General features: G+C 44.6%; 1 protein-coding gene and 1 long non-coding RNA gene across 3 annotated transcripts; one reads left to right on the top strand and one right to left on the bottom strand.

The window, feature by feature from the left end:
* Window positions 1-300: 300 nt before the first annotated feature.
* Window positions 301-1,272, bottom strand: LOC136954403 (uncharacterized). The gene is made up of 3 exons (XR_010878105.1): window positions 1,190-1,272; window positions 930-973; window positions 301-612 (listed from the first exon to the last, which is right to left on the bottom strand). It is a non-coding gene; the product is annotated as an uncharacterized lncRNA (long non-coding RNA).
* Window positions 1,273-3,353: 2,081 nt separating this feature from the next.
* On the top strand, window positions 3,354-13,889 carry LOC136954070 (melatonin receptor type 1C-like). Of its 2 annotated transcripts, XM_067247608.1 has the most exons (3): window positions 12,061-12,091; window positions 12,252-12,350; window positions 12,596-13,889. In XM_067247608.1, the coding sequence occupies exons 2-3, from the start codon at window positions 12,338-12,340 to the stop codon at window positions 13,459-13,461; spliced, it is 879 nt and encodes a 292-aa protein (XP_067103709.1). In that variant the 5' UTR covers window positions 12,061-12,091; window positions 12,252-12,337; the 3' UTR covers window positions 13,462-13,889. The 2 variants fall into 2 exon arrangements, with proteins under 2 accessions (XP_067103708.1, XP_067103709.1); XM_067247607.1 differs by lacking the exons at window positions 12,061-12,091; window positions 12,252-12,350 and adding an exon at window positions 3,354-3,552.
* The last annotated feature ends 3,543 nt before the right edge of the window (window positions 13,890-17,432 follow it).

Below are 17,432 nucleotides of genomic sequence, written 5' to 3'. Positions count from 1 at the left end.
CGACATGAACGTCATTGTTCTCAGCCACTCCCTCTGTTCGCTGATTGGACCTACAAAAAATGTGTTTCTGAAAACCGACTGATGCACTGAAATCCCAGACCTAGTACAGAAGCAAAATCCAAATTGAGCGGAAGTACGTAGGAGGGCAGAGCCAGGCTAACATTTGGGTGCATTTGTAAAGCAAAACAGGACTTTCCAGTTATGTGACCAACAAAGGTTACAGGTTCAACAGAATATGCCACAAAAACTGGTTTTGCAACTCTTAAATCCCTCATGAGATAAGTCTGGAACAGTGGAGTAGAATAAAAGGCTTTAATTATTTCTGGTATTTGAAAACAATTAAATAGAGTAGGTCTACATCTGAACAGGAAAAACTAAAATCACTGGGAAAAACCTACGTAGAAGAACACATGGAGACAGAGTACAGTTTAAACTTTTCATTGCTTAAATACTACCTTGCAGTCGCATAGGAATGCCAGGTGATTAATAGGCTTAGTCTAGAAATTAAATCCAAGATAAAAGGATTTCTTATTCCGGGAAGGTTGGTCATTTTGTTCTTCGTCAGTTCAGCATGCCTCCTTGCTCCTAATCAACACGTTTCCCTTGCGCTCGCTGTGGAAATGGAAATGCCTGTAGTTACACAACAATTACACCCACGCACGTGACTTGATTTCTGATAAATTCAAAGTTGTTCCCGACACGCTACACTCCGTTCCCTCTACACAAACACCCACCTGTTGTCAAAACACAGCATGCATTCGTTGGAATAGGTGACACCGTCGGATCCACAAACTGGTTCATAGTTGCGTGGACACATGGGTAGGCTGAACTGTGTACAGTCAGCCTGCGTGCGCAAAACAGAAACAAAGATGAACACTCCCCTGTACTAACGCAAATTGGTTTTGTTTGTCATATATGTTGTTCCTCACCTGTTCCCCTTCACCAGGAAGGAAATTGGCTCCGTGTACCGCAACTGTTGATTGCATTTTAAGAACAAAAATAAGTCAAATTAATTCAATGTGTTATAAGAGCGGTCTCCATAACATGTTAACAGTCTAGTCGACTTACTGCTTACGATTTAGAAAACAATGATTACAGAATGACAGAGCGTGTCTAGTTTGTCGTTTGTGAGCTACATTTCCAAAGACGTACATTTCAGAACAAATGTTAAGTTCAAACGTGGTCTTACCGGCAACACAAAGCAAGGCAAGTGCAAGTCTTGTAAATGTCCTCATTTTTCCACGTCTTCTCCAAAGGTATGTACTACTCGACTGATGATGGCGCCAACCAGGTGAGTCATATTTATATGTTTTCTGTCTCCACCCCGTAGTGACACGACTTTTAAATAATGGCTGGCCTTGGCCGTGAGTGTGGGCGAGAATGACGCATTTGTGCATGTTTGTCGAATCATCAAATGTTAATCTTGTATTTATCTCAGAAGGCTAGCTTGATAGATAAATTTGTACTTTTCATTTTAGGAACAAGGTTAGGTTGGCTAAAATTAAATAAAGAGCTGAAACTGACATAACAGGTGCTTGTTTGCGCATATTGACCTTTAGACATGAAACCAGATGTTCCATGTGTGAATGAACTGTGAGTGATCTGCTGTTAAAACGAATACAAACTCAATTCCCAATGTTCCTAAAGTAAATGTATGTCAAAAATATAATCATAAATTTAATCTACGGGTTTATGGTATAATAGTAGCCTACAGTAATAAAAACGGCACTGTCCTGATTTCAACACATGGAACTGGATTTAAGTATACCCATACTTTGACTACTACTGATATAGGTCATGTATATTCTCACTCCTTCCTCTCTGCAGCCAAAGAAGCAGACAGAAATGTACAGTGTGTACCTGGTGCAATAGAGCGAATAACACCTTTTTGAAAGGTTTTGGGAAATCCATCCTATAGGCTTCATACGTTGTTGCTACACCTGAACTCATTATGTCAAAATTTTGTGACGATACAATATGTTGAAAGAAGCTCTGAAAAGGCCTCCTCCTCCCCTCACTCATTCCTTCTTCTCCCCCTGACGATGGACATGGCATGAGCTCTCAATGTTCGGAGAACGCGCAGTTAGTTAGCTGAAGTGGAAAAAAAGACATATATTATTCAGAAGCTTATGCATTTGCGTTACTGTTTTTGTCTGATAATGAACTAGATTAGAGCATGGCAGGCGCATCATCTTAGGTAACAATCGACTCCCGCTCGATGATCTCTGGGGCATTTTACTGGATTTACTGGATAGGCCACAGCGCACGTGTATCGTCATGTGTAAGCTGTTACCTTGTACTAAAGTCTGCCTCTGGGAAGTCTATCTAAAAATACACAACTTCCCCTGCTTTCACGATAAGGTATATTTGACTAGAAATATCCTGTCATTACTCCGAAAGGCACGGTGTAGAGATGACTGTAGCATGTACCCTGGTCTGTAATAGTACATTTGCCTTCTACCACAATAGTACAGTATCATGTCCTCCAATGCCAATCAATTGATTGCTGAAAGTCAATAGCGGAATCTTTGTGCAAACTGTCAAAATTGGACACACGAGGGCGCCATTAGGTAAAGCATACACGATAAAAGAAACGTGCCGAAATTCTTTCATCAGTTACTTAAACTGGAAGTTTTTCAGTTTTATAAGTTATCACATGTCACTTCAGCAGTCATACTTCCCAAATTCAATCGGATTATGATGAATGAAAAATGCTGAACACTTCCTGACAAAGAGTTTAAGTTTTGGATTTGGCACTTAGGGATAACGATAGCCAACAGACAATGATGACAAAAGGGTGATATAGGTGACAAAATGTGGCAAATGTATTGAGTAACTGCCTGAATGAAATAAGAAAAGGCACTATATCCATGCATGCGATTGTAATACAGTAGGCTATGTGACGATGTTTTTCGAAGATACCTTATTCATGAACCACACCATAAAACAGACTGTTACTTAGTATGATATTACGCAGAGGCGAGGACATCCTCTCACAGGCTCTTATCCATTACGCACAGAGATCACGCATGCCGTTAGACTGGGCGCGCTCCACTATGGACTTGGTTGCAGGTGGAGACGTCATGGCACGCACAACGAGAAGGATGAGAACGAAGGAAACCTCGAGGATGAGTCACGACCTATTTTCTAACATGATATCCTTAAAGATTTGTTATTCAATTGAGATTATTCATCATAGATCACAAATGTTACCTAGGACCCGGGGCTAGACTACTTGGAGCTCTGCTCCTAATCGAGGACACCAATACCACCATGGTTAAAGTTGGACGCCTTTGTGAATGTCACGTATTACAAAAATATTATTTCTCGATGAAAATCAAACAGTGAGAAACATGGAACTTGAGGCAAATTCAAGCGGTGTAAATTGTTTGTTTCACGATGAGAACGGAAGCTGCGCGGCGGAACAGAACTCGTCCGCCGGAGTGTCCACTGCGCTGGCCAGCGTGCTGATCTTCACCATAGTGGTTGACATCCTGGGGAATGTGCTCGTTATCCTCTCTGTGTTTCGGAACAAAAAACTAAGGAATGCAGGTGAGGTATCCACCTAACCTAACTGTAAAGGAACTTATGTCCATGAAACCCCTTTTTGAAGCAATTTTTGTGTCGGTAGTTTCAGACTCAAAACGTAGTTGTCTGTGGGCTTTTCATTTAGGAGGCGAAATGTTGTTGTTTCGGTTCTATTTTGAGGTGAAGACTGTTCGTTTTTCCTGTTATTGTGTGCTTGGCAGATGGGCAGGTATAGGCCTGTGACTATAACTGGTTCATTGTAACCGAGGGACCAATATAACTTTATTACAAATCAGTTTTTACAACAACCTTGACGGACCTTCATAACACTATCTGCCTGTATCCACTTAATTTCTTGACGGTGATAGCTCGTGTCTCTCTACAGAGCAGGTCTGTTTCAGGTTGACTTGCGATTCTGTTGACTGATTAGTCATTAAGAGAGATGAAAGTCAACATGACCTCCATGAGTGAGGTTCATATGGTGCTGCTATCTAAAATGAGCTTCTGCCTCAGATACAGTAATGGAGCTAACATGGCCCCTGGCAGGACTTGGCTGCACCTATATATCTCTCCATAAATAATAACCCCTATCGTCAGCCTCCATCCTTGGGTTGCCAGATAAATCACTTTTCCCTTTCTCAGGTGCAGGTATGTGCATGTGGACATGCTCAAGGTGAGGAAGTATTTTGGTCTCAACTGTAGATCCCTAAGCAGTGTTATCTAAAAGCACAAATTCACATATTCGATACATATTCTAGCCTGCCTTTGTTCTATGATTGTATGTTTGATACATGGTGGGTCAGTTTATAAGATGGAGAAGCAGGTTACGAGGTACAGTTAATAAACATTATGCATATCCAGAATCAACATTACAACATATTGGTTTCATTCGTACAGTGCTCCAAGCAATCAAGCATTATTATTTAATGTTTCGGCCTAAATAACTGGCAGAGTTATAAAGACACATTTTTTTGGGGGGAAAGTGCAAGCCTCCCTCTCCATGGCCATTAAAACTTCTACCCTGTGGCAGGTTGACGAACACAGAGACAAAGAGCTGTAGTCAACACAGATCACACCATCAGCCAGCAAGGCTCTGTGAAGAACACGACTTTACATCCAGGTCATCAGACATTCCTGAAGAATCGGTTTTTAATTACCAATCAGAGGCTATAGATTACATAACATGTCTGATGTGCCCGTTTCACAACAAAGCAGCTCCAACCAGTTAAACAAGGGGGCATCTAGAACGTTGTAGAATATAAAAGATGCGCTCTAAAGGACACGCTTGGCTGGCAGTGCATGAAAAATTAAGAAGAATGTGTAGCTGGTTGATGGATCTAATAAGGTTCTGTGTACAGAACAGTCAAAGTATACCTGCTGTCGTTGTTGTCAGGTCCAGGTCCTGGTCCAGGTCCTGGTCCAGGTCCTGGTCCAGGTCCTGGTCCAGGTCCTGGTCCAGGTACTGACAAAACAAACAGCATTGTTTTTACGGCCACTACTTTGGGCACAGAATATATAATTTGGATATATGTCTGACTTGAAAGAGGAACAGGAAGTGCAAAATAAACAGAAGGCAGGAGCATCTCCTCTTTTCTATGTTGTCGTCCTTTGGGCAGAAGAAATGGCTGAAAGTGTCACTTCGGTTTGGCGCTCAGGAATCAGTTTTTCCTTCCTCCTGCTTAAAACAACTATTTTTAGGAGTAGGGACTTGCAGTATGAAAGTTTAATTCCAAAAAGCTGCCCAAGTAAAAACCAAACAACTGGATAGATCAAGTAAAAAGTACAGTATTGTGTGATATTTGAGCTTTTCATGGCGTTACTGAATAACTATTGTTTAGACCAGTTTCTGTGGCAAGAGATGGAGATGATGGGATTCAAATGTTGAATGAAATAGGTACAAAATTGCTGCGATGTCCTTCAAACACTTGAAGTGTGCACAATAACATAAACTCACACATGCACGCACACGTAGAAGAACACACACACGCATGTACACACACAAACACGCACACACATGCGCAGACTGTTGAAACACCCCATCTGCTGTTTGTCCCTGGTCCCTGGGATCCCACCATTCTGTCTGCTGGTCAGCCTCTCCAGAGACAGACAGCTGTAGCAGCTTTCTGCTCTGCTTCACAAAGACACTGCCGTTATCCTGGCTGCTCTTATCATATCCTGGCCACTCCATCTCTCCTGTCCCTGTCACTCCTCCAGCTCTTCTCTTCCTCCATTTGTACTCTCCTCTCCCTCTCCCTCTTTCCTTATATCTCCTATCCTTCCATCTCTCTCCTCTCGTCTCATCTCCTCTCGTCAGCTCTCCCCCTCCATCTCTCTCCCTGGGTTTTAGTCTTGTTCTGTCCCATCCACTGGGCAGGTACTGATGTGTGTCTCCTTCTGGGTACCCAGGGTGCATGTCTGGTGTGAGTTTATGTGCATTCACTTGGAATGAAGCCAACATAGAATAACCGTACGCCAGCATAGGACATCCCCCTGACTGTTCTTTGTTCCACAGAAAACTGGAATGAAGAATAGTAAATGTTGATGATAATCTGTACAGTAAGTGTGTATAAAACAGTGGTATATAGTAGTTAATGATTTATTGGTAAGAAGAAACCATACAACGAACACTTCGGCCTTGCAGTAAAAACTGAATTGCCCCGAAATTTACAATCATCAACATATACAATACAATACACAATAACTATTCTGTTAAAAAACACATTCAATTTTGTCGACATGGAGAGAATTCTACAATTAAAAGTTTGTATTTAACATAGTTAAAAACAATATTATTGTCGATCACTACTACCAGCTTAGTTATGAAGTCCGACAAGGAGTTTAGCCAGTGCAGGTATCGCACTTGTGGTGTAGCATTTAGTTCCCCTGGCTAGAGAGTACTGCAGTGAGTTCCTCAGCGGTCTGCCGTGCTGTTCTCCCCGGGTCAGAGGCAGCCAGGAACAGAAGCGTGGCGATTGTCTTACTTTATTTGCAAAGTTAAAGCAGAGGTCAAGTCTGCGGTTAGAGTAGGTTTAATGACCATAAGGCATCCAGATATGTAGTGTACTGTCGGCCCAGCATAATCCTGCAGGCACGCTTCTGAACACGTTCAAGTCTGTTGATTTGTCTGTTGTTGAGGGCGGCATTCCAGACAGGAGCTGCGTATTCAAGAAGTGGCCGAACATAGCCGCAGTAGATGGCAGTGAGGTCGTCTGTCGGGAGACCAGCCCGTCGCAGTCTGCACAGAAGGAGGAGTATTCTGCTCCCCTTTGTCACCATGCTATCCACTTGTGCGTCCCACCCAAGATCAGACTGGATCTGGAGACCGAGTAGTCTGGCTTGTTTCACCACGGTGAGAACCTGGCCTCCCAGTGTAAGAACTGGGGAAGGTGGAGGTCGTTTCATGAAGCAGACTTGTAGAACTTTGCACTTTTTAGGGTTCAGTAGCATGTGGTTTCTGTTTGACCATTCGTCTAGGTCGTCCAAGTCGTTCTGTAGGGTTGAAGGTGAGCAGGCCGGTCGGGTTTCTCCCAAGTTGTGGTCATCAACGTACTTCCAATATTCGTTGTATGATGTTCCTGCGTCGTTGATCATGGCCAAGAAAATCAGGGGGCCTAACAAAGTTCCCTGAGCCCCCCCACAGGTGAGCGATTCCAAGTCTGACAGGGCCTGTTGGTAGCGGACCCTCTGTCTACGACTCGAAACAAAACTACACACCCAAGGAAGAAGTGAGGACCGTTCACCCATGTGTATGAGTTTTGTAATAGCTGTTGTGTGGCACACTCTATCAAATGCCTTGCTAAAATCTGTAAGGACCAGGCTACTGACAGTTTGCCTGCTCTCTGCTCCTTGATAGAAAAAGTCAAGGATCTCTATCAGACAGTGGGATGTGGAGATGCCTTTGAGGTTCCCGAACTGCCTGGTGTCAACAGCTGGCCTGATGTCTCGGAGAAGCCAAGAGAAGACGAAACCCTCCGCTACTTTAGCAAATTGTGATGTTAGTGACACTGGTTAGATTTTTCCCAGGTCTGCTGGATGTTCTTTTGGGACGGGGATGACGATCGCTTCTCGCCACTCAGGTGGTACTCTGCCCTGTCGTAGAGATGCATTTGTGATGTCAGTAAGCGGGATGGCAAGTTTGCAAGCAAACTCTTTGATAAGGGTGGGCGGCATAGCATCAGGACTTGGAGCCTTGGTCACCTTAACTCTTTTTAGGCGCTGGTACATTTGCCCTGGCTCAATCTGGGGTGGTGGCGTAGCCGGTAAGAATGCAGGGAGCATGTCCCGGTCAAGAGGAGGCAGAGCCTGGCAGATGGTAGCAAGGTGTTTTTTAATAGCTCCGGCGATGGCACTCATGTCTGTCTGGTCCACACTTGGCACATGGATCATGGAGGTACGGTTGGAGAGATTTGCTAGGCGTCATACTTGTTTGTGCCACTCAGATGGATCAGATCTCTTCAACCTCTCTACATGATCTCTGTAGTACTCTTTCTTTGCACGTTTACTTTCACGGCTCACCTTGTTCCTCAGAAAACGGTAAAGTGCCATTTGGCCTTTGCTGTGTGCCTGTTGTCTTTTATGGACGAGGTCTTTCAGAAAGGCCGCCATCCATGGCTTGTCCTTGTAATGTAGTGATATAATAAATGTTTGATTAATATTAGGATTATTATCATTTGTTTTGTGTGTGTGTGTGTGTGTGTGTGTGATTGGGAGTGTGTCTGTCTATGACTGTTAGTGTGTGTTTTGGTTGCGATGGGATGGAGGGGATGGTGGCTAACGAGATGAGATCCTGGAGGTCTGCATCAGGTGGAGAGCTGTCCAGTGAGAAATGTACACTTCCTTCCTGTGCTCCAGAGGGTAGCATGAAGAGAGTGCCTTCAATCTCCCCGGACTTCAAAATGAAGCCTCAAAATAATAAATTATTATTAACAGATATCTCCAAACTGCTGGAAATTACCAAATTATCAAAGAGCAATGTTGGCATTTCATGGATTAAATCCTTCGCGCTCTGTACTTAATTTTTGGAGTGAATGAAGTCTGAACCTCTAAACTCTTTTTCTGTCTAAACTCTTTTTCTCCCCTGTCTGAGGCAGAGATCTCTGACCTCATTCTCTCTCATCGCCCCACCTCCTGTCCCCTTGATCCTATCCCCTCCCCTCTCTTTCAAACCATCTCCCCCTCCATCATAACTTTTCTTCTCCATGTCCTAAACTCCTCTCTTACCTCTGGCACCTTCCCCTCTGCCTTCAAACAGGCTAGAGTTACCCCTCTACTCAAAAAACCCTCCCTTAACCCCGCCGTCCTCCAGAACTACAGACCGGTATCACTGTTACCCTTCCTTTTAAAAACAATTGAACGTGCTGTATCTAACCAACTGTCTAACTTTCTCTCTCAGAACAACCGGGCTTCAAGACTGGCCACTCCACAGAGACTGCCCTCCTTTCTGTCACCACTGCCCTCCAGTCTTGTAACTAAACTTTCTCTGCCAAAGCTCAAGGTGACAGGTCTGAAGACTAAGAGGTTGGTGATGCCGGAGGTCTCATTGGTCTGTAGGCTTTGATGATGATGATAATGAAGATTATGTTTTTGGCTGGCTCTAGGCAGGCTGTCATTACCAAAAGGCAGTAGATGTCAGCTTGAATGTCCAGTTTCTTCTAAATTCTCTGGCCCTTTTATCATGAGTTCATGGCATAGTCGCTACCAATTCATCAGACCCAATTCTCTCGCTAGGAAGTTATGTGTGCTGTATTTTGGATAATGTGCCTGATTAAGTCCAAAGTCATCTTTTTTGTAATAAATAAAATAACAATCATGTTGTGAAAAAAAACACATTTCCTTTTGATTCTAGCACCGCCCACAGCGCTTGTAAATAGTCTTGGTTACACACATAAATATAGACAAAGGCCCAGTATATGGGCAGATTATCTTTGCTGATCAGATTTCTTTCGTGGTCCTTTGAAGGCAGGAGAACACAGACAGCGGGTCTGACAGAGGGACATGTTCCAGCGTCCCGCCCGCGGGAGCAGGAACTGACGTGGGCATACAGACACGTGAATCCCAGGAAGGCACAGGCTTGTCTCCAGGCCTGTTCATCTACATACTGTAGATACATTCATACATACATGTTCCAGCATTCCTCCTTCTTCTGATGTCCCGCAGCTTCCACTCTGTTCTACCAGTGTCTGAATACCGCTTTGAACGCATGGAGATGCATGGCTGGCTCTTCAAACAGAGCCAGAGGTTTCTTTTTCTGTCTAAAGTAGTTGTTTTACACTTCATTCATTTAGCAGACACTTTTGTCCAAAGCAACATGCAAATAGTGCAGTTAGTAAGTACAGTTGTCTACATTAAACTGTATGCTTTATTCATATTTACTGTGTTTACAGTGCTTAAATGGCCCGGCCACCTTTCAGAGTTCTCCTTTCCTGCCCCTGCTGATGGCAGGGTTGACTCCTCTTACTGTGAAGGAAGTACTGTAGAGTTTTGCTGTTCCGCCAAACGATTTAATGTGCTTTTGTGTTTTGTGTTATACACTGTGTCTGAGTGTGTGGATGTGTGTGTGAGAGAGAGCGAGCAGTGGATTTCTCCCGTTTGTGCTTTGTACACTGGGCTAAGACGAAAGAGAGGATCATTTGTTGGTTAGGCCGCTTCACATGGATGCCAGTTGTGTAAGGGCTTGTGACGAGATAATTACTGGCCCACCGGCGTCTGAGAGCCCAGTCTGTTGCTAATATCAACCCTGACACCCATTGCCCAATCCAGCAACCGGCTCTGGCCAGTGTTCCATCCCATTCACACACTCTGATAATAATAGCCTGCAAAGATGTCAGCAGTCAGGCCTGTGACCCCGTTTTCAAAGTCTAAAAATCCCTGTTAAATCTTTATATGGTGCGCAGGCCCTGCCTCAAACCAACAACTCTGCTGGAGCCATGAACCCTGCTCAGAGTGCAAACTGTTACTCACGCTGTCTAATTAAACAGGGACCTCTTCTACTACTAGTGTGCTAATCCGTGTGTTTATGTCTGCCAACATTCTAGCCTGGCAGCTCTCACAGATGGGTTTCAGTAAGCTCTCCATGTTGTTGTAGCACTTACCTCATCCTCCCAGTGATAGAGCGAATGGAGCAGAGCATGGGATGACAGCGGCAGGGGCCGTGCCCCTGGCATGCCCATGCAATAACACAGACCGCCATGCATCAGTCTGAAATCAAACCTCGGCACAATGACAAATGCACGCAGCGCTGTGAATACCATGCGAGCTTCACAAATGTGAGCTGACATTTCTGAGCTGACTGGCTAGGATCAGACACCAGTGGCGTGCAGCATTCTCAGCAGGTTTCAGAGGAGCAGAGCTGTCTGTGGTGCTGAGAGATCATGTTTTCTATTTATTGTCTCTTCTCAGTCTCTTGTTAGAGTCAATTGTTACAGCCTGGTTCATCTGTATTGCAGAGTTTCCCAACAATCGGCTTGGAATCGTCTCTACTCAGACAGCTTTTGCAATGGATACAATTAGAACTGATCATTTTAAAGTATATATTATCACACTGTCTTCATATACAGTACAGTAGCAGTTATCACCTTCCTACGGAAAGCTTTTAGTTTTCAAAGGAGTGCATCCTAAAAACTAAAGTCAAACATAACTGTGATAATTCATGACTTTGCAAGTCTAAACACCTTGGTAAAGGCATGTTCTCTCAGACATTGTCCGGCGATATGTCTCTGAATGATGCAGTGATTCAAAAATACAAACAATTGATAACAGATATGAACCATCTCAGGACACAGTGTGTTATCTGCCATTAAGTCTAATTGGAAATGCTGTGGGGGGATGTATACCTGTAGTCTAGCCATAAAGAATGATGGATTTCCCCTTTAAGACATCTGTGGTCATCAGTTTGGTGGACATGTGTAGTCTAAATAAGCATTTGTTAGTGAACAGCATGACTTTGTGTTGTTCCCTGTAGAGAAGGGTTTAGGGAAGGGCATCGGCAGAGTATGTCAACCCCCTCCAGTTCCTATGCCAGTGATTTTCTATTCATGCAGCTGTTGTATCTTTGTATATTTCCCATCTCTACAGGAGCAGTGTTCAACCAAACTCCTTCTGAGGTCACCCCTCATTTACATTTAGCAGACGCTCTTATCCAGAGCGACTTACAGTAAGTACAGGGACATTCTCCCCGAGGCAAATAGGGTGAAGTGCCTTGCCCAAAGACACAACGTCATTTTTCACGGCCCGAATCAAACCGGCAACCTTCTGATTAATAGCCGACTCCCTAACCGCTCAGCCATCTGACCCCCTAATTGTGCCCACTGATGCATAATTAAATACTGTAGTAGGCCTATGGAACCTAAATGTTTTGTCTTTTTCAAATGTTGTAGGCATATCCATACCGTTGGTCTAGGGAAGTAGTGATGGAGACATTTCTGTTTTCCACATAGGATTTGACTGACTTGCAGCTGAGCTCTACCATCCATCTTGATATCTGCCAAGGTCGTTATACTTTCTGATTCATGGGTCTCCTTCCCTTCCATGGCCCAGATGTCTGCGCACCGTTCCACTGTCAGGGGTAGTTTGTGCAATTCATGTATTCTGAGGAGATCCAGTGTCACACTCCCATCTCAGTCCACTGGGAAGACAGGAAGTGATTTGACAGTAATCAGGGGGTTGAAACCATCCATCCATCCTGTCCTGATCTAATTCTGTCATTTTACTTGTTCCTCCTCAAGGCAGTGTTCGAGACTTAATGCAAGAATACAAGAAAGATGTCTCCACATGAGTTGCTGTTTAGGAAATAACGGACATACAGTAAATCATGACCTGGGCTGGTAATAATTCTGTGTAAACTTCTAAACAGCAGGAGAACAAACCAGAGACTGGTTGCTGTCCAGAAACAACCTCTTTACGTTCTGGTCCGCCATTTTGCTGATCTGAAATTATTGCATGGATTGTACCTTAAACGTTTTGGGGGGGCTCCCAATAAAATACTTTAGATGGATAGGATGGATTATTTTAAACGGGAGTGTGTTTGTCTGGCCTTGTTGATGTCTAATCTGTAACTCTCTCTCCGCAGGCAACATCTTTGTTGTGAGTCTCTCTGTGGCGGACCTGGTGGTGGCAGTGTACCCCTACCCTCTGGTCCTCACGGCCATCTTCCACAATGACTGGACCATGGGTGACCTTCACTGCCAGGCCAGTGGCTTCATCATGGGCCTCAGCGTCATCGGCTCCATCTTCAACATCACGGCCATCGCCATCAACCGCTACTGCTACATCTGCCACAGTCTTCACTACGATCGCCTGTACAGCGTCAGGAACACCTGCTGCTACCTGGGCCTCACCTGGCTGCTCACCGCCCTCGCCACCGTGCCAAACTTCTTTGTGGGCTCGCTGCAGTATGACCCACGCATCTACTCCTGCACCTTCGCCCAGACGGTCAGCTCCTACTACACCATCTCTGTGGTGGTCATCCACTTCCTCATCCCCCTGCTGGTCGTGTCTTTCTGCTACATGAGGATCTGGGTCCTGGTCATCCAGGTCAAACACAGGGTGAAGCCAGAGTACAGGACCAAAGTGAAGCCAAGTGACGTTAGGAACTTTCTGACTATGTTTATGGTGTTTGTGCTGTTCGCTGTGTGCTGGGCGCCGCTGAACCTGATTGGCCTGGCCGTGGCCATCAACCCCATGAGGGTGGCGCCCAACATCCCAGAATGGCTCTTTGTCATGAGCTACTTCATGGCGTACTTCAACAGCTGCCTGAATGCTATCATTTACGGACTGCTCAACCAAAACTTCCGGAAGGAATATAAGACTATCGTGTTGGCCCTGTGCGTCCCCCGTCTACTGCTCATGGAGACCTCCCGCTGTGGGACAGAGGGGATGAAGAGCAAGCCTTCGCCCGCCGTGACCAACAATAACCTGGCCGAAATAAACGTATGAGCTTTGTTTGAGAGGGAACTGGGTTGTCGTATTACCGGCTCTGGACTTGGGGAAACACACTGGCCTAGAAGCCAGGCTGTTAAGGTGCCCTACACTTACAGTTGTGTCACTTCCATTGTGCCTTTCCTTCAGATGAAGTTACAGGAGGGTGTCATACTAAGTAAGGTCATGTTGCCTGAGTTACAAACATGCTGTAAGAGACCTCACATTTAATTATACCCTACTTTAATTTGTCTGTCAACCCACTGTGGCATTGTTATGTTTAGAAAAGGGAAAATATACATAGCAAGCAAAATTATGAGGGCCAAATATATATATATATTATAAAAATGGGATTTTGATTAAATAAAGGTAGGAGGATACAGTATATTTGTTTGATCAGCTGTCTGCAGGTCGATCCTTGTCAGTTGTAACAATTCATTGTGTCTGCTTATTTTACTAAAGATCACATCAGCCAGTGTGGTCCCCCATACCAAACAACAAAATGAATGACATGATCAAGAAAAAAAGAATTTGTATTTTCGTCTATTTTGTCATAACTTTCTAAAGAATTTGCTCTTTCAGACATATACGTACTATAGTGCCAAGCCCAGTTACAGAGGAATGAAGCATTTGACTAAGAATAGTCATAGTGAGTTAAGGTCTGTGTCGGAAGCACTGCATCCTGGGGGAAAAGCATCCTCATGTATCCTCATATTCAGAATGACCTTGCCAGGGTGAGCTAGACTGGCTCTTTTCAACACTACTAATCCTGTGTACCAACAGAGGAGCAGCAGCAGTCTGTCTCTCATCACCCTGATGCGGCAGAGTGTGTGTTTGTGTGTCTTAGTGTGTGTTATTGTCTGTTAGTGTATGAGCAAGCCTGCAGTGTCCTATTCACTCTTATGTTGCTTGTTTTAATGCACTGTGATTCTGCAACAGCCTGAGGGCTCCGTCTTACTGAGTCAGGCTCTCTCAAAAAATACTTTCAAAATAAATATCTATACATTTGTGGATGTGCTGGTTTAATTCCAGAAGATATCATAAAGATGATGAAAGCATACTTTGTGTGTTTTGGGGTTATTCAAAGTTTTGCTTTTAAATACCACTTTTACGTGATGTCTGAACTTGAACATAGTGACTTTCTTGTCTTTTAATGTGATGCATCTACTGTATCCAAAACTGTCAAAAGAAATAGCAAAACTAATAAAGAAATCCTTAAAAAAAAGGAAAGATTGAGGTCGGAAGATGACGGTAAACAAAGAGAGCTAGCTTTCTCTTCCAGAGCCTGAGGTTACATACCCATCATGGTGAAGAGATATCATCTTATGACAGCACGAGTGTGCTTGGGCTTATGTCACCCTGGCTATGATGAACTCCGACAGCCTCCTCCCAGCACAGCCTCCTCCCAGCACTGACTCCTCCTCCCAGCACAGCCTCCTCCTCCCAGCACAGCCTCCTCTTCCCAGCACTGACTCCTTCTCCCAGCACAGCCTCCTCCCAGCACAGCCTCCTCCCTGTACAGCCTCCTTCTCCCAACACAGCCTCCTCCTCCCAGCACAGCCTCCTCCTCCCAGCACAGCCTCCTTCTCCCAGCACAGCCTCCTCCTCCCAGCACTGACTCCTCCTCCCTGTACAGCCTCCTCCTCCCAACACAGAATCGCAGACTTGGAGTGACCTCCCTTGATAGGAAGACACTCAATGGAATGGCATAGCGTAGCTTATTAATCTAAGCCTGTCAATAGCAGTGGCCACCCAAGTCCCATTCCCAGACAACCATAACAAGACCCCTACTGTAATGCTGGGCCCATGGCGCCCAAGTCAGCAAACAGCAGACAGCAAATGGGCTTGAAAGAGCTCAGCGCCCCATGTGATGGCTCCTGTCGTCTATGTCCTGGTAATAGAGCCAGCAGGCAGGTGGCACAAGGTCAGCCACAGATGAACAGCCAACGTGGGTGGTTGTTCGGCGTACCATGACACAGAAACAGTGACATACTAGAGTCATCTCTCATTCTCTCTCGTTTCTTTCTCTCGCTCCCCCTCCCCCCCGCATCTCTCTCAGTTCCTGACTTTTGTGAAGACCTAAGCTCCTAACTGGGCCTATCAGAAAACAGTGCTTGAGTTCCTTGTAGGCTCTGTTGTTAAAAACAAATAAGGGGTACTGAAAAAATAAAAATAAAAACCTGCAGTCAGTCCCTCCAACCTAAACAGGCGTGCCTTGCATCACTCCTCCCTGAACTCACTCCTCCCTTCTCTTTCGGCCAGCTCTCCTGACATTCCTCTTGTTATCCAGGCGCTATGTCTTGTTGGGACATTTGTCTCCTTGTTCCAAGCAAGGACAGTGTGATCCATCCCTGCAGACTCAGATGATACTGCCTCCTGCAGGCAGTGTAACTCACACTCTCCCTCCCTGGGTTCATACACTTCTGGGAACCTGCTTCCAGAGAATGTTTTACAACTACCACCACCCCTCAAATGCCCCATAAACACCCTCTACACTGACTCTCTGTCTCCCCCAGGTTGGGTTTTAGGGAGCGGTCAATGAATCCCTGCATACATTTTGGGAACTGTCAGCGGGGATATGTCAGAATTAAATAAGAAGGAGACAGAGGGGAAAAAGGAAAGCAGTTTACAGTGCAGGCCAGGGTACAAGACTACTGCTTGTTTTTTAGCTTGTCTAAGTGACCAGCTCTCTGTCCGCTTACTGACATTACTGAGTCTGACGACAACAGTTGTTTTATTCAGTCTTCTACAGTATAGACAAAAAATCACTACATAAGCTGAGTTAGAAACACAAAAGAAAAAGGGCATTTTTACAGCTCCAGCTTCTCACACGCTACTGCCTTTTACAATGCAGGACGTTGAGTGTGTTTGTCAAAATACAACAATAGGAAGTACATGTTGTCCTAATGGACATGGGCAATGAGTTAAACTGAGCATGTGTTCCCATGCATATGATGCATGTTCCTAAATTTCCCACTGTATACTTGGTCACCATGCTAACTCCCTGGTGGAGATTTTTTACTATCGCCCTGGACCAGAGAGCCTGCAAAAGAGCCAATGATGATGCTGAGTAGGATGAAAATGATGAGAATAATTTATGTTATATTTTTTCTATTCTAATTTTAGTCTCGTATACTGCCTGAAGGGATTATTATTTGTTATATCGTTCCCATGCTCTACAGTATGTGTGCTTGCAGAATCCTGGGAGATGCTGTTGTTACAAGAGGTGGCCTCTGCTGCTCCTGCTGAGTACTGGGAATTATGTTGGAGCCAGGAGTCAGGTGGCTGAGCGGTGAGGGAGTCGGACTAGTAATCCGAAGGTTGCCAGTTAGATTCCCGGTCATGCAAACTGACGTTGTGTCCTTGGGCAAGGCACTTCACCCTACTTGCCTCGGGGGAATGTCCCTGTACTTACTGTAAGTCGCTCTGGATAAGAGCGTCTGCTAAATGACTAAATGTAAATGTAATGTAAATTATGATGCATCCTTTTGTAGCAAATATTTATACAGTATGATCTCTCATTTGTATTCACAGTACACTGCATACACTTAAGTTGGTTGTGACGTTTGCTCCTTTCCCGATGCAAAATATTTTTTCTCCACATCATTCACCTCATCAGTTAGGTTAAAATCAAGGTTTGTGACTGTGCTGGATAAACACTACAATACAGAAAGACCTTAACAAAACCATGTAGTTCCTCAGTGCAGTGTGTTCTATAATTGATGTACAAGGCTGTTGTTTACTCATAGAGCGGACGTAGCCTGGGGACAGACAGGAAACACCATGGAGAATGACTGTGGAGGGTCAGAAGTTAAGACTGTGGATGTACGATGTCCTGGTCATGACCCTGCATTAAAAACCCTGTGACTCCAGCGTGAATTGGTGATTAAATGTTTACTACTGTGAAGAAAATCCTGTAAAGTTTCTATTTTCACCCAAACATTGGACAGTGCAATAAAGTTTGAGTTATCATCTTGCTGGCTGGCTTC

This window comes from Osmerus mordax, chromosome 12 (genome assembly GCF_038355195.1).
Source record: "Osmerus mordax isolate fOsmMor3 chromosome 12, fOsmMor3.pri, whole genome shotgun sequence".
NCBI classification, from domain to species: Eukaryota; Metazoa; Chordata; class Actinopteri; order Osmeriformes; family Osmeridae; genus Osmerus; species Osmerus mordax.
Note: the sequence above shows the minus strand (reverse complement) of the source record. Positions and strands in the feature narration are given on the sequence as shown.

What these genes read in the sequence shown, in the direction of transcription:
- LOC136954070 (XM_067247607.1), top strand. Translation starts at nt 3,354, where the DNA reads ATGGAACTTGAGGCAAATTCAAGCGGTGTAAATTGTTTGTTTCACGAT. An exon ending in CAAAAAACTAAGGAATGCAG is followed by an intron (nt 3,553 to 12,595) that starts GTGAGGTATCCA and finishes CTCTCTCCGCAG; the next exon opens with GCAACATCTTTGTTGTGAGT.